General features: G+C 43.1%; 1 protein-coding gene across 2 annotated transcripts in view; it reads right to left on the bottom strand.

Annotated features, from left to right (window-relative positions):
• LOC106591216 (testican-2) overlaps positions 1-25,594 on the bottom strand; it is a 112,137-nt gene that overhangs the window by 47,773 nt on the left and 38,770 nt on the right. For both annotated transcript variants that reach the window (XM_045701087.1, XM_045701086.1), the window contains exons 2-3: positions 22,120-22,128; positions 18,794-18,839 (exon numbers count right to left, since the gene is read on the bottom strand). In XM_045701087.1, coding sequence (XP_045557043.1) covers positions 18,794-18,839; positions 22,120-22,128 — 55 coding nt within the window. The remainder of the gene's footprint in view (positions 1-18,793; positions 18,840-22,119; positions 22,129-25,594) is intronic.

Raw genomic sequence — 25,594 nt, 5'->3', positions numbered from 1 at the left:
GACAGACAGGGCTTCTGTTTTACAGACTGTCTGATATAACAGCTGTTCTCTAGTGTCTCTAGACAGACAGGGCTTCTGTTTTACAGACTGTCTGATATAACAGATGTTCTCTAGTGTCTCTAGACAGACAGGGCTTCTGTTTTACAGACTGTCTGATATAACAGCTGTTCTCTAGTGTCTCTAGACAGACAGGGCTTCTGTTTTACAGACTGTCTAATATAACAGCTGTTCTCTAGTGTCTCTAGACAGACAGGGCTTCTGTTTTACAGACTGTCTAATATAACAGCTGTTCTCTAGTGTCTCTAGACAGACAGGGCTTCTGTTTTACAGACTGTCTGATATAACAGCTGTTCTCTAGTGTCTCTAGACAGACAGGGCTTCTGTTTTACAGACTGTCTAATATAACAGCTGTTCTCTAGTGTCTCTAGACAGACAGGGCTTATATTTTACAGATATAACTGTATATAACAGTAAGTAAACAACAACCAAGCAAATACATTTCACCTAAATAATATAACAATACCTGCCACTTTCCAGACGCTATTATCCAAAGCAATTTGGTATCTCTCTGATTACCAGTATCTCTGACAGGATTGATTGGGTATCTCTCTGATTACCAGTATCTCTGACAGGATTGATTGGGTATCTCTCTGATTACCAGTATCTCTGACAGGATTGATTGGGTATCTCTCTGATTACCAGTATCTCTGACAGGATTGATTGGGTATCTCTCTGATTACCAGTATCTCTGACAGGATTGATTGGGTATCTCTCTGATTACCAGTATCTCTGACAGGATTGATTGGGTATCTCTAATTACCAGGATCTCTGACAGGATTGATTAAAAGCTTTTTTGAAAATCAACAAAGCATCAGAAGATTTTGCATTTGTTTTGGTTTGTTTATCAATTAGGATGTGTATTTGGTCTGTCATATGGTATTTTGGTAAGAATTTGACAAGTCTGCTTTCTCTCTCTCTCTCTATTTCTCTCATTATCATTTCCTCTCTCTCTCTGTTCCTCTTTCTTTCTTAATCTATCTCATTATCGTTCCCTCTCTCTCTGTTTCTCTTTCTCTCTCACTGTTCCTCTCTCTCACAATCGTTACCTCTCTCTGTTCCTCTCTCTCTCTATTGTCATGATGTGGCCCTCTTTTTGATATAGCAAGCACCAACTCTCTCACCACCTCTCTCTTCCCCCTACACCCAGGTTCTGTTATCTCAGGTCGTAAATTCCTGGAGGAGACTCTCTTTCCGCCATGGCCATGCAGTATAGAGAGAGGGTTCACAGTAGAACAAAGGAACTTCTTCTATCTCACAGAACATGAGAACTGAACAATATCCATGTTTTGGAGTATGTGTAAATGGTCGGTGGAGAATCCAGCTACGACCGGTCCATTTTGTCTAATGTTTGTGACCCCATGAGAGACAATACAGCCACATTACCTCCGTTATGAGATTTGCATCTAATTATTGTATAAAATGAATGAGTAAAGATGAAACTGTTTGTGAAATTATGTAATGTGATTTTAAACTGTTTAATGAAAGAGAATCCAATTCCCTTTAAAGTTTCACTAAGTCATTGGCCCGCCTCCATGAGTACAGACATTGATTTGGCGTCATGGGACAGATTTTTTTACTGTGCCGAATAAAACCCCCACCTGGAGAAATCATCTTCAGACCATGCGTACCTCGATTACCGAGAGGGCTAAGGTTTGAGTAGAGACCATGCATTCCTCGGTTGTTGAATTCCTAACCAAACCACGTGGAACATTGGCTACACTGGTGGAAATGGTTCAACTCTGAGACTATCGATACCGACAGAATAAGAGCAAATCTTCGATACTAATTACTAGTCTGCAGCTAGAATTTATGTCGACTGAATGCGAAGGATTAGCATTTCAATTGTTATAATTATCAACTGTGTAGTGTCTTTGTCTTTCGCTCCCTTCTCAGTCCCTTTGTTTACCAAGCCGCCATGCCGGTTTAGCCCACTAGGGCACATCCCCTATCACTTCCTTGTAACCTTATCTACTGTTTGTTTGTTATGCATTTTTGTGATTATTTAGTTAGTTAGTAAATAAATGATTAAGACAATTGATGTATGGATGATTCATAGTGAAGGCTGGGTTCGTGCAGATAACCAACAATTTACAACGTTTGGAATGAGACTAACGTGAGGTAAAGAATAATTCATTAATCAGAAGACTAATTGATCAGATATTAAAATATCTGAAAAGTTATATTAGGAAAATTATAACTTTGTAATCTGAAGTTTTGTCTTGGTGCCCCGACTTCCTAGTTAAGGACATTTACGTGATTAGTTTAATCACGTAATAATAATTACAGAGAATTGATTTGATAAAATAACAGTCTTCACTTTAATGATGCCAAAGACACAACACTATCTCCCTCATTATCGTTCCTTCTTTCTATTCCTCTCTCATTCTGTCTAGCCCCTCATTTGTTTTCCCTCCCTCTCTTCACAGCAGGTTCAATGGTTCATTGCCAACCTCACTTGCACTAACGGACCAAATTACCATTATAGTGCGTTACTTTTAACTAGAGAGAGCACAGAGCTCTGGTTAAAAGTAGTGCACTGTAAAAGGTCTAGGGTGCCATTTGGGATGCAACCCTAGAGTCGATGGTCACCTGCCAGTATCAGTACGAGAGGGGATGTCACGCCAGGCTGTCTCATCGACTCCCTCAATATGTTGGCAGAAAGGTGTTCAGGAGGCTCGTTGAGGCAAATTGAAGCTGTCAAATCCTGAGTCAGCTTCTAGCAGCTGCTTTGTAGTCAACAGGCAACACAGTCAACAGAACTGGGCTCTGGTCAACAGTAGTGCACTACAGTGCCTTCAGAAAGTTTTCACACCCCTTGACCTTTTCCACATTTTGTTATGTTACAAAGTCAGATTAAATTGATTATTAAAAAATTCAACAATCTACACAAAATACTCCGTAATGTTAAAGTGGTAGAAAAATTTGCAAAAAAATGTATGAATAATAAAACACTAATATATGTTGATTGGATAAGTATTCAACCCCCTGAGTCAATACGTGTTAGAATCACCTTTGGCAGTGATTACAGCTGTGAGTATTTCTGGGTAAGTCTCTAAGAGCTTTCCACAACTGGATTGGGCAACATTTGCCCATTATTCTTTAACAAATGGTTCAAGCTATGTCAAATTGGTTGTTGATCATTGCTAGACAACCATTTTTAGGTTTTGCCATATATTTTCAAGCAGATTTAAGTCAAAACTGTAACTCGGCCACTCAGGAACATTCACTGTCTCCTTGGTTAGTAGATTTGGCCTCGTATTTTAGGTTATTGTCCTGCTGAAAGGTAAATTCATCTCCCAGTGTCTGGTGGAAAGCAGACTGAACCAGGTTTTCCTCTAGAATTTTGTCTGTGCTTAGCTCCATTCTGTTTATATTTTATCCTGAAAAACTCCCCAGTCCTTAACGATCACAAGCATACCCATAACATGATGCAGCCATCACTATGCTTGAAAATATGAAGAGTTGTACTCAGTAATGTGTTGTATTCGATTTGCCCCAAACAAAACCCTTTGTGTTAATAGTTAATTGCTTTGCCATATTTGTTGCAGTATTACTTCAGTGCCTTTTGCAAACAGGATGCATGCTTTGAAATATTTTTATTCAGCACAAGCTGCCTTCTTTTCACTCTGTCAATTTGGTTAGTATTGTGGAGTAAATACAATGTTGTTGATCCATCCTCAGTTTTCTCCTACCACAGCTCTGTAACTGTTTTAAAGTCACCATTGACCTCATGGTGAAATGTCTGAGCGGTTTCCTTTCTCTCCGCCAACTGAGTTAGGAAGGACGCCTATATCTTTATATTGACTGGGTGTATTGATACACCATCCAAAGTGTAACGAATAACTTCACCATGTTCAAAGGGATTTTCAATGTCTGCTTCTTTTTTCCTCCCATCTACCAATAGATGCCCTTCATTGTAAGTCATTGGAAAACCTCCCTGGTCTTTGTGGATGAATCTGTTTGAAATTCACTGCTCGACCTTACAGATAATTGTATGTGTGGGGTGGAGAGATGAGGTAGTCATAAAAACATTATGTTAAACACTATTATTGCACACAGAGTGAGTCCATGCATCTTATTATGTGACTTGTTAATGACAATTTTACTCCTGAACTGATTTAGGCTTGCCATGACAAAGGGGTTGAATACTTACTGACTCAAGACATTTCAGCTTTTCACTAATTTGTACATTTCTTTTTAATCATAATTCCACTTTGACATTCTGGGGTATTGTGTGTAGGCCAGTGCCTAAACATCTCAATGTAATCCATTTTAAGTTCAGACTGTAACACAACAAAATGTGGAGAAAGTCAAGGGGTATTTATGAAGGAACTGTATACAGGCAATAATATGCCAGTTGCATACAAGAAATAGGGTGCCAGATAAATACATGGAATAGGGTGCCAGTTGTATACAGGGAATAGGGTGCCAGTTGTATACAAGGAATAGGGTGCCAGATGTACACAGGGAATAGGGTGCCAGTTGTATACAGGGAATAGGGTGCCAGTTGTATACAGGGAATAGGGTGCCAGTTGTATACAGGGAATAGTGTGCCAGTTGTATACAAGGTATAGGGTGCCAGTTGTATACAGGGAATAGGGTGTCCGTTGTATACAGGGAATAGGGTGCCAGTTGTATACAGGGAATAGGGTGCCAGTTATATACAGGGAATAGGGTGCCAGTTATACACAAGGAATAGGGTGCCAGATGTACACAGGGAATAGGGTGCCAGTTGTATACAGGGAATAGGGTGCCAATTGTATACAGGGAATAGGGTGCCAGTTATATACAGGGAATAGGGTGCCAGTTGTATACAAGGAATAGGGTGCCAGTTGTATACAGGGAATAGGGTGTCAGTTGTATACAGGGAATAGGGTGCCAGTTGTATACAGGGAATAGGGTGCCAGTTATATACAGGGAATAGGGTGCCAGTTATATACAGGGAATAGGGTGCCAGTTGTATACAAGGAATAGGGTGCAGAGCCAGAGATCTACCTCTACAGATCTGGTGCGTAGGTGATTAGGTGACACTGAGGATGTTAACATGCACAGTAATAATTCAATAATTCAGTAATAATTCAATAACTGATTGTGGCAGTAGGTAGATTATCCAATAGTCATGTAAACGCCTTACTCTGCTTCTCTTAATGTAGATCGAAGTAAGTCAAAAGAGAGGGGGTTACAGTACAGGAGAGAGGATTACAGTACAGGAGAGAGAGGGCTACAGTACAGGAGAGAGAGGGTTACAGTACAGGAGAGAGAGGGTTACAGTACAGGAGAGAGAGGGTTACAGTACAGGAGAGAGAGGGTTACAGTACAGGAGAGAGGGCTACTGTACAGGAGCGAGAGGGCCAGGGGCGGAAATCCCGGGGGGGACGGGGGGGACATGACCCCCCCATCCTGGGAAAAATATGATTTGTCCCCCCCAATATATCACTGAAACATAACTATGTAATTTAAAATAATATTAATAATACGCAATGAAAGCAATTGTGCTGATTATAGACACTTAATAGCGCATTTTTAAGTTTCAAAAGATTGCAACCCCCCCACCCTTTGCCTCACAATGGTTTGATCCACTGCCAGTTCCTTAGCTTGTTAGGTAACAGAGAGGTCGTATCTACTGGCTGAAAGGCACTCAATGCACGTAACTGACGTGAGGTTAATCCAGTCAATCGCGCACACACACTAGCTGAATATGCAGAGCTAGCGCGCAAATATTAACTATTAAGCTAGCTAGTACCTATTCCATTTATGTGGTGTCGTCAAAGATGGAATCAGCATGCAGATGATGTAAGTTAGTGCTTCAAAGTCCCTGTGATAAGGTTAGCGATAAACTGAAATCCAAACTGAACAGAACTACACTCACTTCTACCATTGTCTTAAATATATTTAATGGTCTCGTTGCAAAAGCTAAATTGTCGCAAGTGAACTTTTATTTATTTATTTTATTTCACCTTTATTTAACCCGGGTAGCAAAGATTATAGCAAACACCACTGAAACTGAATTGGTGCTAGCTAGCTTTGCAAATTCAGCTATTGTTGGAAGCCAGCCAATATGAAACAAACTATTAAAATTACAAAAGGTTGCAGCATATGTTGTGTAAATGGTGAACTCATACAGCTGTCAACTCTTGTCATTTAAATCTGTTTCACATTTGCTAGCTACCTTTTAGATCGATGCCCAAATAGAATGATTGAAGATGATAGAAGCCCATCTCCTACTGTAAATAACCTACACACTGTGTGTGTAGCCAGCCAGCCAGCCAGCCAGGTAGAAAAATGGCAGAAAAATAAAAGACGGACATCAGAGTATTTTTCAATACACCAAAACGCATAGTAAGAACCCTAGTAGCCTAATATCTCAAAGACTAGTTGATAAAATGTTCATAAGAAAGAAATGAAATTCTAATGGAAATGTTTCACAATGATGTCATTAGGCAGAGCAGGCAACAGATGGCACACAGACAGCAGAGTTGGGGACAGATATGCAGTGACAGACTGGCAGAGACAGGGAGTCTCAGGTAAGTTTGTTGAGTCTTTGTTTGGCAACATTATGAAAGGTTCTCAATTTTTTGGACTTGTAAAATAGGAACATAATTGGAAAATGCCATGGATACCCCCACTCTCAACTTAAACTGGTGACTGAACTAAGATTTGTTAAAGGCAATGGCATTGCTGTTGTGATTAGTTGTGTGGTTTTGGGTACCGGTAGTTAGGAGTACGGCAAACACCTTATTTCTTTGGTTCCTCAATATACATTTACCATATTACAATGTAGGCTATGTGTTACAGCACTACTTTTGGTGTCCCCCTCAGGAATTGCTCTTGAGGAAATTTCATGTAATTGTCCCCTCCAAAGTTGATATCAGATTTTCGCCCCTGGAGAGGGCTACAGTACAGGAGAGAGGGTTACAGTACAGGAGAGAGGGCTACAGTACAGGAGAGAGGGCTACAGTACAGGAGAGAGGGTTACAGTACAGGAGAAAGAGGTTTACAGTAGAGGAGAGAGGGTTACGTACAGGAGAGAGAGGGTTACAGTAGAGGAGAGAGGGTTACAGTACAGGAGAGAGAGGGTTACAGTACAGGAGAGAGAGGGTTACAGTACAGGAGAGAGAGGGTTACAGTACAGGAGAGAGGGTTACAGTACAGGAGAGAGGGCTACAGTACAGGAGAGAGAGGGTTACAGTACAGGAGAGAGAGGGTTACAGTACAGGAGAGAGAGGGCTACAGTACAGGAGAGAGAGGGCTACAGTACAGGAGAGAGAGGGTTACAGTACAGGAGAGAGAGGGTTACAGTACAGGAGAGAGAGGGCTACAGTAGAGGAGAGAGGGTTACAGTACAGGAAAGAGAGGGCTACAGTAGAGGAGAGAGGGTTACAGTACAGGAGAGAGGGCTACAGTACAGGAGAGAGGGTTACAGTACAGGAGAGAGGGCTACAGTACAGGATAGAGGGCTACAGTACAGGAGAGAGAGGGCTACAGTACAGGAGAGAGGGTTACAGTACAGGAGAGAGGGCTACAGTACAGGATAGAAGGTTACAGTACAGGAGAGAGAGGGTTACAGTACAGGAGAGAAAGGGTTACAGTACAGGAGAGAGAGGGTTACAGTACAGGAGAGAGGGTTACAGTACAGGAGAGAGAGGGTTACAGTACAGGAGAGAGAGGGTTACAGTACAGGAGAGAGAGGGCTACAGTACAGGAGAGAGAGGGTTACAGTACAGGAGAGAGAGGGTTACAGTACAGGAGAGAGAGGGTTACAGTACAGGAGAGAGGGTTACAGTACAGGAGAGAGAGGGTTACAGTACAGGAGAGAGAGGGTTACAGTACAGGAGAGAGGGTTACAGTACAGGAGAGAGAGGGTTACAGTACAGGAGAGAGAGGGTTACAGTACAGGAGAGAGAGGGTTACAGTACAGGAGAGAGAGGGTTACAGTACAGGAGAGAGAGGATTACAGTACAGGAGAGAGAGGGTTACAGTACAGGAGAGAGAGGGCTACAGTACAGGAGAGAGAGGGTTACAGTACAGGAGAGAGAGGGTTACAGTACAGGAGAGAGGGTTACAGTACAGGAGAGAGAGGGTTACAGTACAGGAGAGAGAGAGCTACAGTAGAGGAGAGAGAGAGTTACAGTACAGGAGAGAGAGGGTTACAGTACAGGAGAGAAAGGGTTACAGTACAGGAGAGAGGGCTACAGTACAGGAGAGAGAGGGTTACAGTACAGGAGAGAGAGGGCTACAGTACAGGAGAGAGAGGGTTACAGTACAGGAGAGAGAGGGCTACAGTACAGGAGAGAGAGGGTTACAGTACAGGAGAGAGAGGGTTACAGTACAGGAGAGAAAGGGTTACAGTACAGGAGAGAAAGGGTTACAGTACAGGAGAGAGGGTTACAGTACAGGAGAGAGAGGGTTACAGTACAGGAGAGAAAGGGTTACAGTACAGGAGAGAGGGTTACAGTACAGGAGAGAGAGGGTTACAGTACAGGAGAGAGAGGGTTACAGTACAGGAGAGAGAGGGTTACAGTACAGGAGAGAGAGGGTTACAGTACAGGAGAGAGGGTTACAGTACAGGAGAGAGAGGGTTACAGTACAGGAGAGAGGGTTACAGTACAGGAGAGAGGGTTACAGTACAGGAGAGAGAGGGTTACAGTACAGGAGAGAGGGCTAAGGAACAGGAGAGAGAGGGTTACAGTACAGGAGAGAGAGGGTTACAGTACAGGAGAGAGAGGGTTACAGTACAGGAGAGAGGGCTAAGGAACAGGAGAGAGAGGGTTACAGTACAGGAGAGAGGGTTACAGTACAGGAGAGAGAGGGCTACAGTAGAGGAGAGAGAGGGTTACAGTACAGGAGAGAGGGCTGTGAATAGAGCATCACAAGCAAGGAGGGAAACCAGAGGTATAAAGGGAGGCAGGTAGCCTGGTGGTTAGAGCATTGCGCCAGTAACAGAACGTTTTCTGGCTGGAATACCTGAGCTCCTAATTGGCTCCAGGGGCGCCGTACTACTAAGGCTGACCCTGTAAAAGAAGACCTTTCACTGGACATATCTGGTGTATGCCACAATAATACATCATTATCATTTCAGTATCATTACAGCCTCATTATCATTACAATGTCAGTATCATTGGAACATCATGATCATTAAAAAATCATTATCATTACAGCATCATTATCGTTGCTGCGTCCTTATCGTCACAGAATCATTGTCATTACAACATCATTATCATCCCAACATCATTATCATCCCAGCATCATTATCGTTACAACGACATTATCATTACAGCATCATTATCATTACAAAATCATTATCATTACAACATCATTATCGTTACAGCATCATTATTGTTACAAAATCATTATCATTACAACATCATTATCATTACAACATCATTATCGTCCCAGCGTCATGATCATTACAGCATCATTATCGTTACAGCGCCATTATCATTACAAAATCATTATCAGTTAGCTATAGGAAATCAACTGAGCGATGGACAGAAGGAATATGTTGAGTGACATCTGTTGCTACTGTACTGGTGCTACTGTACTGTACTGGTGCTACTGTACTGTACTGGTGCTACTGTACTGTACTGGTGCTACTGTAGTGGTGCTACTGTACTGTTGCTATTGTACTGTACTGTTGCTTCTGTACTGTTGCTACTATAGTGGTGCTACTGTACTGTTGCTACTGTACTGTACTGTACTGGTGCTACTGTACTGGTGGTACTGTACTTGTGCTACTGTACTGTACTGGTGCTACTGTACTGTACTGGAGCTACTTTATTGGTGCTACTGTACTGGTGCTAGTGTACTGTACTGGTGCTACTGTACTGGTTCTACTGTACTGGTGCTACTGTACTGTACTGGTTCTACTGTACTGGTGTGTTTCTTTATAGTGTATGAAGATGTGGGTGATAAACTGGAGATCTGGGTGATAAACTGGAGATCTGGGTGATAACTGGAGGTGTGGGTGATAAACTGGAGGTGTGGGTTATAAACTGGAGGTGTGGGTGATAAACTAGAGGTGTGGGTGATAAACTGGAGGTGTGGGTGATAAACTGGAGGTGTGGGTGATATACTGGAGGTGTGGGTGATAAACTAGAGGTGTGGGTGATAAACTGGAGGTGTGGGTGATAAACTGGAGGTGTGGGTGATAAACTGGAGGTGTGGGTGATATACTGGAGAAGTGGGTGATAAACTGGAGGTGTGGGTGATAAACTAGAGGTGTGGGTGATAAACTGGAGGTGTGGGTGATAAACTGGAGGTGTGGGTGATAAACTGGAGGTGTGGGTGATATACTGGAGGTGTGGGTGATAAACTAGAGGTGTGGGTGATAAACTGGAGGTGTGGGTGATAAACTTGAGATGTGGGTGATATACTGGAGGTGTGGGTGATATACTGGAGAAGTGGGTGATAAACTTGAGATGTGGGTGATAAACTAGAGGTGTGGGTGATAAACTAGAGGTGTGGGTGATAAACTAGAGGTGTGGGTGATAAACTAGAGATGTGGGTGATAAACTAGAGGTGTGGGTGATAAACTAGAGGTGTGGGTGATAAACTGGAGGTGTGGGTGATTAACTGGAGGTGTGGGTGATAAACTAGAGGTGTGGGTGATAAACTAGAGGTGTGGGTGATAAACTAGAGGTGTGGGTGATTAACTGGAGGTGTGGGTGATAAACTAGAGGTGTGGGTGATAAACTAGAGGTGTGGGTGATAAACTAGAGGTGTGGGTGATTAACTGGAGGTGTGGGTGATGAACTGGAGGTGTGGGTGATAAACTAGAGGTGTGGGTGATAAACTAGAGGTGTGGGTGATAAACTAGAGGTGTGGGTGATTAACTGGAGGTGTGGGTGATAAACTAGAGGTGTGGGTGATTAACTGGAGGTGTGGGTGATAAACTAGAGGTGTGGGTGATAAACTGGAGGTGTGGGTGATAAACTGGAGGTGTGGGTGATATACTGGAGGTGTGGGTGATAAACTAGAGGTGTGGGTGATAAACTGGAGGTGTGGGTGATAAACTGGAGGTGTGGGTGATAAACTGGAGGTGTGGGTGATATACTGGAGAAGTGGGTGATAAACTGGAGGTGTGGGTGATAAACTAGAGGTGTGGGTGATAAACTGGAGGTGTGGGTGATAAACTGGAGGTGTGGGTGATAAACTGGAGGTGTGGGTGATATACTGGAGGTGTGGGTGATAAACTAGAGGTGTGGGTGATAAACTGGAGGTGTGGGTGATAAACTTGAGATGTGGGTGATATACTGGAGGTGTGGGTGATATACTGGAGAAGTGGGTGATAAACTTGAGATCTGGGTGATAAACTGGAGATCTGGGTGATAACTGGAGGTGTGGGTGATAAACTGGAGGTGTGGGTTATAAACTGGAGGTGTGGGTGATAAACTGGAGGTGTGGGTGATAAACTGGAGGTGTGGGTGATAAACTAGAGGTGTGGGTGATAAACTGGAGGTGTGGGTGATAAACTGGAGGTGTGGGTGATATACTGGAGAAGTGGGTGATAAACTGGAGGTGTGGGTGATAAACTAGAGGTGTGGGTGATAAACTAGAGGTGTGGGTGATACACTGGAGGTGTGGGTGATAAACTGGAGGTGTGGGTGATAAACTGGAGGTGTGGGTGATTAACTGGAGAAGTGGGTGATAAACTGGAGGTGTGGGTGATAAACTAGAGGTGTGGGTGATAAACTGGAGGTGTGGGTGATAAACTGGAGGTGTGGGTGATATACTGGAGGTGTGGGTGATAAACTAGAGGTGTGGGTGATAAACTGGAGGTGTGGGTGATAAACTGGAGGTGTGGGTGATAAACTGGAGGTGTGGGTGATATACTGGAGAAGTGGGTGATAAACTGGAGGTGTGGGTGATAAACTAGAGGTGTGGGTGATAAACTGGAGGTGTGGGTGATAAACTGGAGGTGTGGGTGATAAACTGGAGGTGTGGGTGATATACTGGAGGTGTGGGTGATAAACTAGAGGTGTGGGTGATAAACTGGAGGTGTGGGTGATAAACTTGAGATGTGGGTGATATACTGGAGGTGTGGGTGATATACTGGAGAAGTGGGTGATAAACTTGAGGTGTGGGTGATAAACTAGAGGTGTGGGTGATAAACTAGAGGTGTGGGTGATAAACTAGAGGTGTGGGTGATAAACTAGAGGTGTGGGTGATAAACTAGAGGTGTGGGTGATAAACTAGAGGTGTGGGTGATAAACTAGAGGTGTGGGTGATTAACTAGAGGTGTGGGTGATGAACTGGAGGTGTGGGTGATAAACTAGAGGTGTGGGTGATAAACTAGAGGTGTGGGTGATAAACTAGAGGTGTGGGTGATTAACTAGAGGTGTGGGTGATTAACTGGAGGTGTGGGTGATAAACTAGAGGTGTGGGTGATAAACTAGAGGTGTGGGTGATAAACTAGAGGTGTGGGTGATTAACTGGAGGTGTGGGTGATAAACTGGAGGTGTGGGTGATAAACTAGAGGTGTGGGTGATTAACTGGAGGTGTGGGTGATTAACTAGAGGTGTGGGTGATAAACTAGAGGTGTGGGTGATAAACTGGAGGTGTGGGTGATAAACTAGAGGTGTGGGTGATAAACTAGAGGTGTGGGTGATGAACTGGAGGTGTGGGTGATAAACTAGAGGTGTGGGTGATAAACTAGAGGTGTGGGTGATAAACTAGAGGTGTGGGTGATAAACTAGAGGTGTGGGTGATTAACTGGAGGTGTGGGTGATTAACTGGAGGTGTGGGTGATAAACTAGAGGTGTGGGTGATAAACTAGAGGTGTGGGTGATAAACTAGAGGTGTGGGTGATGAACTGGAGGTGTGGGTGATTAACTGGAGGTGTGGACCATTTAACAAGATGTGCTTTAAGGAAAATGACATTCAGATTTGACACCGTAGCCAATTAGCAAACCCCACTGGGCACAGAGGTCTATTCCACGTTGGTTCATTTCATTGAAATGACGTGGAAACAATGTTGATTCAACCAATGTGTACCCAGTGGGAAAGCTCTGAAGATGAACGTGTTGTGTTTCTATTGAGAGGTCAGAGTAGGGGGTCTGTTGTATCACACTATACTGCATCCCAAATGGCACCCTATTCCTTTTATAGTGCACTACTTTTGACCAGGGCCCATAGGGCTATACAGGGAATAGGGTGCCATTTGGGATGCATCCAAGCACCACACCCACTCTGCCTCACTTAAAAGGCATTCACTTTGCCTCAGAGGAGTAAAGATGAGTGAAGGACAATCCCTGACATCTGTTTCTATAACAGAGGGAATAGCTAATGTAAGCCCCCCCCCACATCAAAAAGGCTTACAAAAGTCCCGGTAGCTACTTGGGCGCTAACTTTCATTTGAATATCATTAATTCATCCCAGCTAGCCACCCCCCTGTGGGAGCGATTCTACAGAGCTAAATTGATTCGGGGCTCCTCTTCATCACAAATTGAACAAGACAGTTGAAATGCAATGTCTGGTAATGTAGGTGGAACACTGCTGTACTCTTGGATATTACAAAAGACCTTACAACCCCCCCCAGCATTTTAAAAGTTATGTGATTTAGATGTCGGCGCTGTTGCCTGCCTGAAGGCTGTCTGAGGGTCATTACAGTGTCTTGGAAGGGACAGAAAGCTAGCAGCACATTACGAGAGAGAAGCTACCATTTTCCACCTTGGAACGCTACACTGTAGCTTTGAACAAATGTTGAACGTATTGGCTCCTTGATCTGCCTTGAGAAAAAGACTGGTTTAACCTGTCATTTACTCTACTGACTAACTACACCGAACAAAAATATAAACGCAGCATGTTAAGTGTTGATACTATGTTCCACGAGCTGAAATAAAAAGCTCATTTCTCTCAAATGTTTACATCCCTGTTAGTGAGCATTTCTCCTTTGCCAAGATAATCCATCCACCTGACAGGTGTGGCATATCAAGAAGCAAATTAAACAGCTTGATCATTACACAGGTGCACCTTGTGCTGGGGACAATAAAAGGCCACTCTAAAATGTGCAGTTTTGTCACACAATACACAAGGTGCAATAATTTAATGTTAATTTCTCTACCATAAGCCGCCTCCAACGTGGTTTTAGAGAATTTGGCAGTACGTCCAACCGGCCTCACAACCACAGACCACGTGTAACCACGTCAGCCCAGGACCTCCACATCCGGCTTCTTCACCTGCGGGATCATCTGAGACCAGCCACCCGGGCAGCTGATGAAACTGAGGAGCATTTCTGTCTGTGATAAAGCCCTTTTTGTGGGGCAAAAATAGCTGCGCCCCTTCCTGGTCATGTGAAATCCATAGACTGGGGCCTAATGAATTTATTTAAATTGACTGATTTCCTTATATGAACCATAACTCAAGTAAAATCGTTGAAATTGTTGCATGTTGCATTCTATTTGTGTTCAGTATAGATAGCCCCTTCATGTTGCACAGACAGCATTAACAACTGTTGTGTAGAGGTTGATTTAGTGTGCATTCCAAATGACACCCTGTTCACTACGTAGCGCACTACTTTAGACCAGAACCCTATGGGGCCCGGTCAACAGTTGTGCACTATATAGAAGATAGGTGTCATGTTCTGACCAGTAAAGGGGTCATTTGTTATTGTAGTTTGGTCAGGACGTGGCAGGGGGGTATTTGTTTTATGTGGTTCGGGGTGTGTGTTTATGTAGAGGGGTATTTGGTTAGAGTATTCCGGGGTTTTTGGGTTATGTTCTTTGTGTCGTATTCTAGGTTCTATCTATGTTGTGTATTTCTTTGTGTTGGCCTGGTATGGCTCTCAATCAGGAACAGCTGTACATCGTTGTTGTTGATTGAGAGTCATACTTAGGCAGCCTGTTTTCACCTGTTTTCACCTGTCCCAAGTTGTATTCGTGCACTGCTATGTTTAGCCTGCAGAACTGTTAGCTGTCGTTCATTTTTTTTGTTTTGTTGTTTTTTGTGTAGTGTTCGTAATAAAATAAATATGAGCATTCACGTACCCGCTGCATTTTGGTCCACTTCCTACGACGGCTGTTACAATAGGGTTCATTTGGGATGCTTAAACATTCTAAAAGGTGCTTCCTGATTTAACATGGGGCCTCCAATTATGTTTTAACAATATGAAATAACCCTCTAATTTGACAGTAATTGTAGCCCCCAGGCTTTTAGGAAGAGTAAGAACGTAGTCAGAAAATAATTTAGCTGCCTTTATTCTACAGTAATTTCCCTATAGACCAATTATAGATCATTAACAGGCTGTTTCTTGTCCAATACGCAGTAGCCTAGCTGAAGCACGCCAACTGATGTGCATTACATCATTACCATGTCAACTTGATGTGCATTACATCATCACCACGCCAACTGATGTGCATTACATCATCACCACGTCAACTGATGTGCATTACACCATCACCACGTCAACTGATGTGCATTACATCATCACCACGTCAACTGATGTGCATTACATCATCACCACGTCAACTGATGAGCATTACATCATCACCACGCCAACTGATGAGCATTACATCATCACCACGTCAACTGATGTGCATTACATCATCACCACGTCAACTGATGTGCATTACATCATCACCACGTCAACTGATGTGCATTACATCATCACCACGTCAACTGATGAGCATTACATCATCACCACGTCAACTGATGTGCATTACATCATCACCACGTCAACTGATGAGCATTACAACATCACCACGTCAACTGATGTGCATTACATCATCACCACGTCAACTGAGGTGCATTACATCATCACCACGTCAACTGATGTGCATTACATCATCACCACGTCAACTGATGTGCATTACATCATCACCACGTCAACTGATGTGCATTACATCATCACCACGTCAACTGATGAGCATTACATCATCACCACGTCAACTGATGAGCATTACATCATCACCACGTCAACTGACGTGCATTACATCATCACCACGTCAACTGATGAGCATTACAACATCACCACGTCAACTGATGTGCATTACATCATCACCAAGTCAACTGACGTGCATTACATCATCACCACGTCAACTGAGGTGCATTACATCATCACCACGTCAACTGATGTGCATTACATCATCACCACGTCAACTGATGTGCATTACATCATCACCACGTCAACTGATGTGCATTACATCATCACCACGTCAACTGATGTGCATTACATCATCACCACGTCAACTGATGTGCATTACATCATCACCACGGAAAATAAATGTGAAAGAAAACAAAATGGTTGATGGTAAAGCCAGCTTGTCATGGGGCCTAATTCTGTCTGATTCTGGGGGTTCATTCTCAGTACAGAATGTTTTAGTCATGATGTAAATATCCCTGAAGCAGAGAACATCACTACAAAGCAGCAGTGTTGTTGCTGTTTACAACATCTTTTCATTTGAGTCAGTGTAATGAATAAGCTCTGAGGAGATTCTGTGTGTCTCCTAAATGGCACCCTATTCTATATAGTGCACTACTATGGCACCCTATTCCCTATAGAGTGCACTATTATGGCACCCTATTCCCTATATAGTGTACTACTATGGCACCCTATTCCCTATATAGTGCAATACTTTTAATAAATAGGGAATAGGATGCCATTTGAGACACAGACCAAATCTACGGGACGTAAACAGTGTGCTGGGAGAGATGGCAGGGTACAGCCGCAGCAGCTCTTAATACAGGTTAAAGCTGTCCTGTTTGGATTTCATTTGATTTCTCCTTTGAGGTGGATTTGGAAGTATTATAAACACAGAGGACTAATTTCAGGGTTTTAAGCTGCCGCCCGGCGCTCAGCGATCTCTCTCTCTCCTTCTGCTCTCTCTTCTCTCCTTCTGCTCTCGCTCTCTCTCTCCTTCTGCTCTCTCTTATCTCCTGCTCTCTCTATGTCTCTCTCTCTCTCAGGTCTGTCTCTCAGTCTGTCTCTCTCTCTTTCTAAAGCCTGGTTGGGAGGAGAGGGGGGATGGGTTCTGGAAGAGAGGCGTCTCATAAATACAGGAGAGAGCGTGAGCGAGCTGCAAATCAGCGTCCAGAAACGAGTCCCTCTACGTATCAACGCACTGAGTTTCTATGGAAACATAAAGCGGATTAGATGAGCGTAAAGGCGCTGGAACCTGCGAGGAGAAAGGACATTTCTAAACCTGTGTTCTGTCTGTCATTCAATAAGAAAATACAGCGACAGCGATAATGATAATAACTATTAAGAGAAAGCTAGGCTATAATGTCTTTGCATCGATCAGTGAGGAGTTGGAATGAGATGGTCCACACAGCTAGGGGACAGTATGGACCTCTCCATTCTGTGCTGTTGTCTGTTTTAATATAGCCAGGGTAGATCGCTACAGTACAGTTTGACTTACCCTGCTCTTCCTCCTCACCTTACAGCTCAGGAAGCTCTTTTCAAAGGACAAGATTTTTTGGAGAAATACAAGTGTACATGTTATTTTCTTTCTGTTCATTGTTCATTTCCTATAGCTAATAGGGATATCTATAAAATAATATCTATAGCTTTCTGTTCATTGTTCATTTCCTATAGCTAATAGGGAAATCTATACAATAATATCTATAGCTTTCTGTTCATTGTTCATTTCCTATAGCTAATAGGGAAATCTATACAATAATATCTATAGCTTTCTGTTCATTGTTCATTTCCTATAGCTAATAGGGAAATCTATACAATAATATCTATAGCTTTCTGTTCATTGTTCATTTCCTATAGCTAATAGGGATATCTATAAAATAATAGCTATTGCTTTCTGTTCATTGCACAGTTGATGTCCTGTATTGATGTGATGGGTGTTTGTCACAGCCAGCAGCAGCAGAGCAGCAGAACCCAGGGTGTTCAGTAGGGGTAGTCCTGTGGGAATTCACTGAGCTGAGCCTCAGCTGAAGCAAAAACAATTATCCAACCAGCTCTCCATCGTCTCCATGCTAAGAAGAGCCAGTCCCTCATGTATCATCAACATTCTGCATCCCAAATGCAAACCTATTGCCTATGTAGTGGGAGCCTTTTCCCTATGTAGTGCACTACTTTTGACCAGGGCCCATACGGGTCCCCAACTACAGTACATTCAGCCACGGGACAATTTTGTCTTGAGTGGATGGTCAGAGGGCTGGAACATAATTACAAAAAATTTGCACACGGCACATTGACCGCAAGTAGCACAAACAGATATAGCATTTGACAAAAACAGAATCATTTCAAACCTTGATTACATTGGTATATGTCTCTCTATTTACGCATAGGAACACTTGGGAACAGATTTCCTAATGAAAATCCAACAACAACAACCAAAACCAGATTTTATAAAAAAGTTTTTTCTCATTAAATTTGAGGGTAGGAAGAGGTACAAATGATAGAACCTGCGTGCTGCCAGTTGGGGAAACCTGATATAGAGAAGAGGATACCATTTGGGACGGACCCTCAGTCTCCACCTCTCCTCCCAGAATCCCAGCAACGCTCCATCAGATCAGGGCCATGTTCATTAGGGCACAGCGTAGCAAAATGTTTTTGAACTGTTTCTTGTTGGAACAGTCTAGGTAGTCCCTCCCTTGTTTTATTTAGTCAGTTTTCTTCCGTATGTTGCTTAACAAAATGGTGACTCCATGGCTCTTTTTCACACACTCAATCCAGGAACCCATTTTTACATCATCTGTAGTGTACATTACTTTTCATTTAAAAAAGTGTTTTGATAACATGAAGACAGAGAAGGTTATGACATAATTTCCTTTAACTTACTTTCATCAGAGCCTGGGGTTTTCTCCACAGTCCTGATGTAATCATCCTAGAGAGACATGAGAATCAGAGTAGTGTCACTGCAGAGGTCCAGAGTGTAGTGTAAAGAACAACAACATATCCAAGAACATAACAGAAGATCACAGACATCTCACTCTCTGTAAGTGGTGATTTTAGCTTCCCTGTCACACAGGGAATATACACTCTCAGAATGAGAGTGTGTACCAAATGGCACCCTATTCTTCATTATCGTTCACTACTTCCCTTTATAGTGCGATATAATAGTAGTGCACTATGTTGGGAATAGGATGCCATTTGGGAAACACAGAAACTATCTTTCAGACTGGTCTCTGGGGGCGTTTGAGGGTTAGAATTATGATAAAAATACTACATCTCCCATAGTATACACTTCTACTGACCCGTGTGTGTGTGTGTGTGTGTGTGTGTGTGTGTGTGTGTTGATGAGGACCCACAGGAATATGTTTGTTACGACTGGGTTGGCCTTATCCTACACTGGGATCCCAACAGTATAACAGAGCTCTCAAGTCAAGCTGAACAACTTAAGCCAAAGGCGTTTCATATATTCAGAGGAAGTGTTGAGACAAGATCCATTAAAAGGATAAGTCTCAAAAGGAACCCTGTTCCCTTTATAGTGCACTACGTTTTCACCAGGGCCAGTTTATAAGGAACAGGGTGCCAATTAGGACACATAGATAGATCTATATTTCTGGGCTGTTGAAGTGTAATAGCTTAATGTCTGGTGTTATAATGCGGTTGGGCAGTTTAATGTCAGGTGTTATAATGCGGTTTGGCAGTTTAATATCAGGTGTTATAATGCGGTTTGGCAGTTTAATGTCAGGTGTTATAATGCGGTTTGGCAGTTTAATGTCAGGTGTTATAATGCGGTTTGGCAGTTTAATGTCAGGTGTTATAATGCGGTTAGGCAGTTTAATGTCTGGTGTCATAATGCGGTTAGGCAGTTTAATGTCAGGTGTTATAATGCGGGTTAGGCAGTTTAATGTCTGGTGTCATAATGCGGTTAGGCAGTTTAATGTCAGGTGTTATAATGCGGTTTGGCAGTTTAATGTCAGGTGTTATAATGCGGTTTGGCAGTATAATGTCAGGTGTTATAATGCGGTTAGGCAGTTTAATGTCAGGTGTTATAATGCGGTTTGGCAGTTTAATGTCAGGTGTTATAATGCGGTTTGGCAGTTTAATGTCAGGTGTTATAATGCGGTTTGGCAGTTTAATGTCATGTGTTATAATGCGATTAGGCAGTTTAATGTCAGGTGTTATAATGCGGTTAGGCAGTTTAATGTCAGGTGTTATAACGGTTAGGCAGTTTAATGTCGGGTGTTATAATGCAGTTAGGCAGTTTAATGTCATGTGTTATAATGCTGTTAGGCAGTTAAATGTCAGGTGTTATAATGCGGTTAGGCAGTTTAATGTCAGGTGTTATAATGCGGTTTGGCAGTTTAATGTCAGGTGTTATAATGCGGTTTGGCAGTTTAATGTCAGGTGTTATAATGCGGTTAGGCAGTTTAATGTCAGGTGTTATAATGCGGTTTGGCAGTTTAATGTCAGGTGTTATAATGCGGTTTGGCAGTTTAATGTCAGGTGTTATAATGCGATTAGGCAGTTTAATGTCAGGTGTTATAATGCGGTTAGGCAGTTTAATGTCAGGTGTTATAATGCGGTTAGGCAGTTTAATGTCAGGTGTTATAATGCGGTTAGGCAGTTTAATGTCAGGTGTTATAATGCGGTTAGGCAGTTTAATGTCAGGTGTTATAATGCGGTTTGGCAGTTTAATGTCAGGTGTTATAATGCGGTTAGGTAGTTTAATGTCAGGTGTTATAATGCAGTTTGGCAGTTTAATGTCAGGTGTTATAATGCGGTTAGGCAGTTTAATGTCTGGTGTCATAATGTGGTTAGGCAGTTTAATGTCAGGTGTTATAATGCTGTTAGGTAGTTTAATGTCAGGTGTTATAATGCGGTTTGGCAGTTTAATGTCAGGTGTTATAATGCGGTTAGGCAGTTTAATGTCATGTGTTATAATGCGGTTAGGCAGTTTAATGTCAGGTGTTATAATGCGGTTAGGCAGTTTAATATCAGGTGTTATAATGCGGTTTGGCAGTTTAATGTCAGGTGTTATAATGCGGTTAGGTAGTTTAATGTCAGGTGTTATAATGCAGTTTGGCAGTTTAATGTCAGGTGTTATAATGCTGTTAGGCAGTTTAATGTCTGGTGTCATAATGCGGTTAGGCAGTTTAATGTCAGGTGTTATAATGCGGTTAGGTAGTTTAATGTCAGGTGTTATAATGCGGTTTGGCAGTTTAATGTCAGGTGTTATAATGCGGTTAGGCAGTTTAATGTCAGGTGTTATAATGCGGTTAGGCAGTTTAATGTCAGGTGTTATAATTTCTATTTATTTATTTTATTTATTTCACCTTTATTTAACCAGGTAGGCAAGTTGAGAACAAGTTCTCATTTACAACTGCGACCTGGCCAAGATAAAGCAAAGCAGTTTGACACATACAACAACACAGAGTTACACATGGAGTAAAACAAACATACAGTCAATAATACAGTAGAAAACAAGTCTATATACAATGTGAGCAAATGAGGTGAGATAAGGGAGGTAAAGGCAAGAAAAGGCCATGGTGGCAAAGTAAATACAATATAGCAAGTAAAACACTAGAATGGTAGATTTGTAGTGGAAGAAAGTGCAAAGTAGAAATAATGGGGTGCAAAGGAGCAAAATAAATAAATAAATAAATAAATACAGTAGGGGAAGAGGTAGTTGTTTGGGCTAAATTATAGATGGGCTATGTACAGGTGCAGTGATCTGTGAGCTGCTCTGACAGCTGGTGCTTAAAGCTAGTGAGGGAGATAAGTGTTTCCAGTTTCAGAGATTTTTGTAGTTCGTTCCAGTCATTGGCAGTAACGCGGTTTGGCAGTTTAATGTCAGGTGTTATAATGCGGTTAGGTAGTTTAAGGTCAGGTGTTATAATGCAGTTAGGCAGTTTAATGTCAGGTGTTATAATGCGGTTAGGTAGTTTAAGGTCAGGTGTTATAATGCGGTTTGGCAGTTGAACTAAGACCATGAGACATAAGTGATATTCTTCATGAATCAATGGCTATATAGAAGTGGCTAGCTTGTTCCTACCAAGCAGACACATTGACTACTCTTGATTGAAAGGGGCAGGTAACATCTGCAGTCCAAAGAGAGAGAATTGGACAGATTCCCATTCCTTCTCCTCCGGTTTAAAGAGAAACATCAACATGAAAAGACCAAACAGTCAAACCAGATCTAGAAGGTGTTTACTAACCTCAACTTCCTGTAGCGATGAACGGTGATGTGGAGAGGAGAGAAAGAAAGAGAGAGAGAAAAGCAGAAGGTCATTGTTAGAGTAGAGAAAAGGACATTTCCATTGAGGTTTTCCCCATTCAGAGCTTGATCCAACAGCAGCAGCAGTTAAACTGTCAACTCCTAATACACACTGATAGAAACTATAGGCCTTAGTCTGCCTGCTTCTTAAATCCTGGGGAATCTGCCTCCTTTCAGAAGACATTTGGAGGGGATTATAGAGCCCTGTTAACCCTCACGCACGCACACACACGCACGCACTCACGCACGCACGCACGCACGCACTCACGCACACACACACGCACACACACACACACGCACACACACACACACGCACACACACACAGTGTGAGGATTGTGGCCTATTAAGGAAAGGATGATCAGGTTCCACTTCTATGAGTTGGCAGGAGGCCCAATCACCACCTGGCACGGATCATTCTCTCACTGTTTACCAGCAGCTGCCCAATCACCACCTGGCACGGATCATTCTCTCACTGTTTACCAGCAGCTGCCCAATCACCACCTGGCACGGATCATTCTCTCAATGTTTACCAGCAGCTGCCCAATCACCACCTGGCACGGATCATTCTCTCACTGTTTACCAGCAGCTGCCCAATCACCACCTGGCACGGATCATTCTCTCACTGTTTACCAGCAGCTTCCCAATCACCACCTGGCACGGATCATTCTCTCAATGTTTACCAGCAGCTGCCCAATCACCACCTGGCACGGATCATTCTCTCACTGTTTACCAGCAGCTGCCCAATCACCACCTGGCACGGATCATTCTCTCACTGTTTACCAGCAGCTGCCCAATCACCACCTGGCACGGATCATTCTCTCACTGTTTACCAGCAGCTGCCCAATCACCACCTGGCACGGATCATTCTCTCACTGTTTACCAGCAGCTGCCCAATCACCACCTGGCACGGATCATTCTCTCACTGTTTACCAGCAGCTGCCCGACACTGTCTGTCCACCTGCCATGTCTACAGTCTGTCTGTCCACCTGCCATGTCTACGGTCTGTCTGTCCACCTGCCATGTCTACAGTCTGTCTGTCCACCTGCCATGTCTACAGTCTGTCTGTCCACCTGCCATGTCTACAGTCTGTCTGTCCACCTGCCATGTCTACAGTCTGTCTGTCCACCTGCCATGTCTACGGTCTGTCTGTCCACCTGCCATGTCTACGGTCTGTCTGTCCACCTGCCATGTCTACGGTCTGTCTGTCCACCTGCCATGTCTACGGTCTGTCTGTCCACCTGCCATGTCTACAGTCTGTCTGTCCACCTGCCATGTCTACGGTCTGTCCGTCCACCTGCCATGTCTACGGTCTGTCTGTCCACCTGCCATGTCTACGGTCTGTCTGTCCACCTGCCATGTCTACGGTCTGTCTGTCCACCTGCCATGTCTACAGTCTGTCTGTCCACCTGCCATGTCTACGGTCTGTCTGTCCACCTGCCATGTCTACAGTCTGTCTGTCCACCTGCCATGTCTACAGTCTGTCTGTCCACCTGCCATGTCTACGGTCTGTCTGTCCACCTGCCATGTCTACAGTCTGTCTGTCCACCTGCCATGTCTACGGTCTGTCTGTCCACCTGCCATGTCTACGGTCTGTCTGTCCACCTGCCATGTCTACGGTCTGTCTGTCCACCTGCCATGTCTACGGTCTGTCTGTCCACCTGCCATGTCTACGGTCTGTCTGTCCACCTGCCATGTCTACAGTCTGTCTGTCCACCTGCCATGTCTACGGTCTGTCTGTCCACCTGCCATGTCTACAGTCTGTCTGTCCACCTGCCATGTCTACGGTCTGTCTGTCCACCTGCCATGTCTACGGTCTGTCTGTCCACCTGCCATGTCTACGGTCTGTCTGTCCACCTGCCATGTCTACAGTCTGTGAAGTAGTGCTATCAACGAAGACAAAGTCCTTGAAAACTAGAAAACTGTCATCAAAGTCAACGGATCGCACAGCACCAAAGCGGCCGACGAAGTGATTTGGATTTCCTTAACCGTTGAGTAGGAACAAAACACACTGAGTATGGACTGAGTTGGTGTCCCAAGCGGGCCGATACGGCCCTGATTAAAAGTATATGTAGTGCACTACACAGGGAATAGGGTAGAATTTGGGACACAGACACTCAGTGTCACACAGAGTCATAGAACTGATGGGATAAACAGTTAGTATTTGGTGTAAAATACATCACTGAGTTAACACAGAACGTCCTTTCTTTAATTCCATTTCACTGTTCTGGAATCAGTCCAAGGTCATTTACACAACAATACACACACGCACGCACACACACACAAACAAACACACACACACACACACACACACACACACACACCACAGCCCTACCATATTTGTTCTATCATTCACTGGCCCGCCCCCCTGCAATGTTCAGCAGAAATACAGCCCAGCCCCTTCCCTTCCTCCCTTAACTCAAGCTAGTAAATAAACATCGTTCTCTGTCTAGTTAGCAGTACTGAGACCCCATGTACAATATATCACAATGGGACGTTTACAGCCCACACAGGGAGAGCCGGAGAGGCAAAGAGGCAGGCTGAATCCCAAATGGTGCTCTATCCCCTACATAGTGCACTACTTTTAACCAGACCCCTATATGGGCCCTGGTCCATATAGGGAACAGGGTGCCATTTGGTACGCTTTCCCACAGAGAGGCAAAGGGAGGAAGGCTGTAAAGTCTGACATCAGGTTACATCACAGAGCTGGAGCAGAGTAGAGTCGTAAGACTTCACCATTTCATTTCAGACTAGGCTGTTTCTTTAAGGTAAATAACATATATTTTGTTGTCAGTAAATTGCCCAAGTACTATATCTATTAAAGTATATATCACCTGGTCCTATATCTATTAAAGTCTATATCACCTGGTCATATATCTATTAAAGTCTATATCACCTGGTCATATATCTATATCACCTGGTCCCATATCTATTAAAGTCTCTATCACCTGGTCCTATATCTATTAAAGTCTATATCACCTGGTCCTATATCTATTAAAGTCTATATCACCTGGTCCTATATCTATTAAAGTCTATATCACCTGGTCATATATCTATTAAAGTCTATATCACCTGGTCCTATATCTATTAAAGTCTATATCACCTGGTCATATATCTATTAAAGTCTATATCACCTGGTCATATATCTATTAAAGTCTATATCACCTGGTCCTATATCTATAAAGTCTCTATCACCTGGTCCTATATCTATTAAAGTCTATATCACCTGGTCATATATCTATTAAAGTCTATATCACCTGGTCCTATATCTATATCACCTGGTCCCATATCTATTAAAGTCTATATCACCTGGTCATATATCTATTAAAGTCTATATCACCTGGTCCTATATCTATTAAAGTCTATATCACCTGGTCCTATATCTATATCACCTGGTCCCATATCTATTAAAGTCTAT

This window comes from Salmo salar, chromosome ssa18, assembly GCF_905237065.1.
Source record: "Salmo salar chromosome ssa18, Ssal_v3.1, whole genome shotgun sequence".
Taxonomy (NCBI): Eukaryota; Metazoa; Chordata; class Actinopteri; order Salmoniformes; family Salmonidae; genus Salmo; species Salmo salar.
This window is presented reverse-complemented; position numbering and strand designations above follow the sequence as displayed.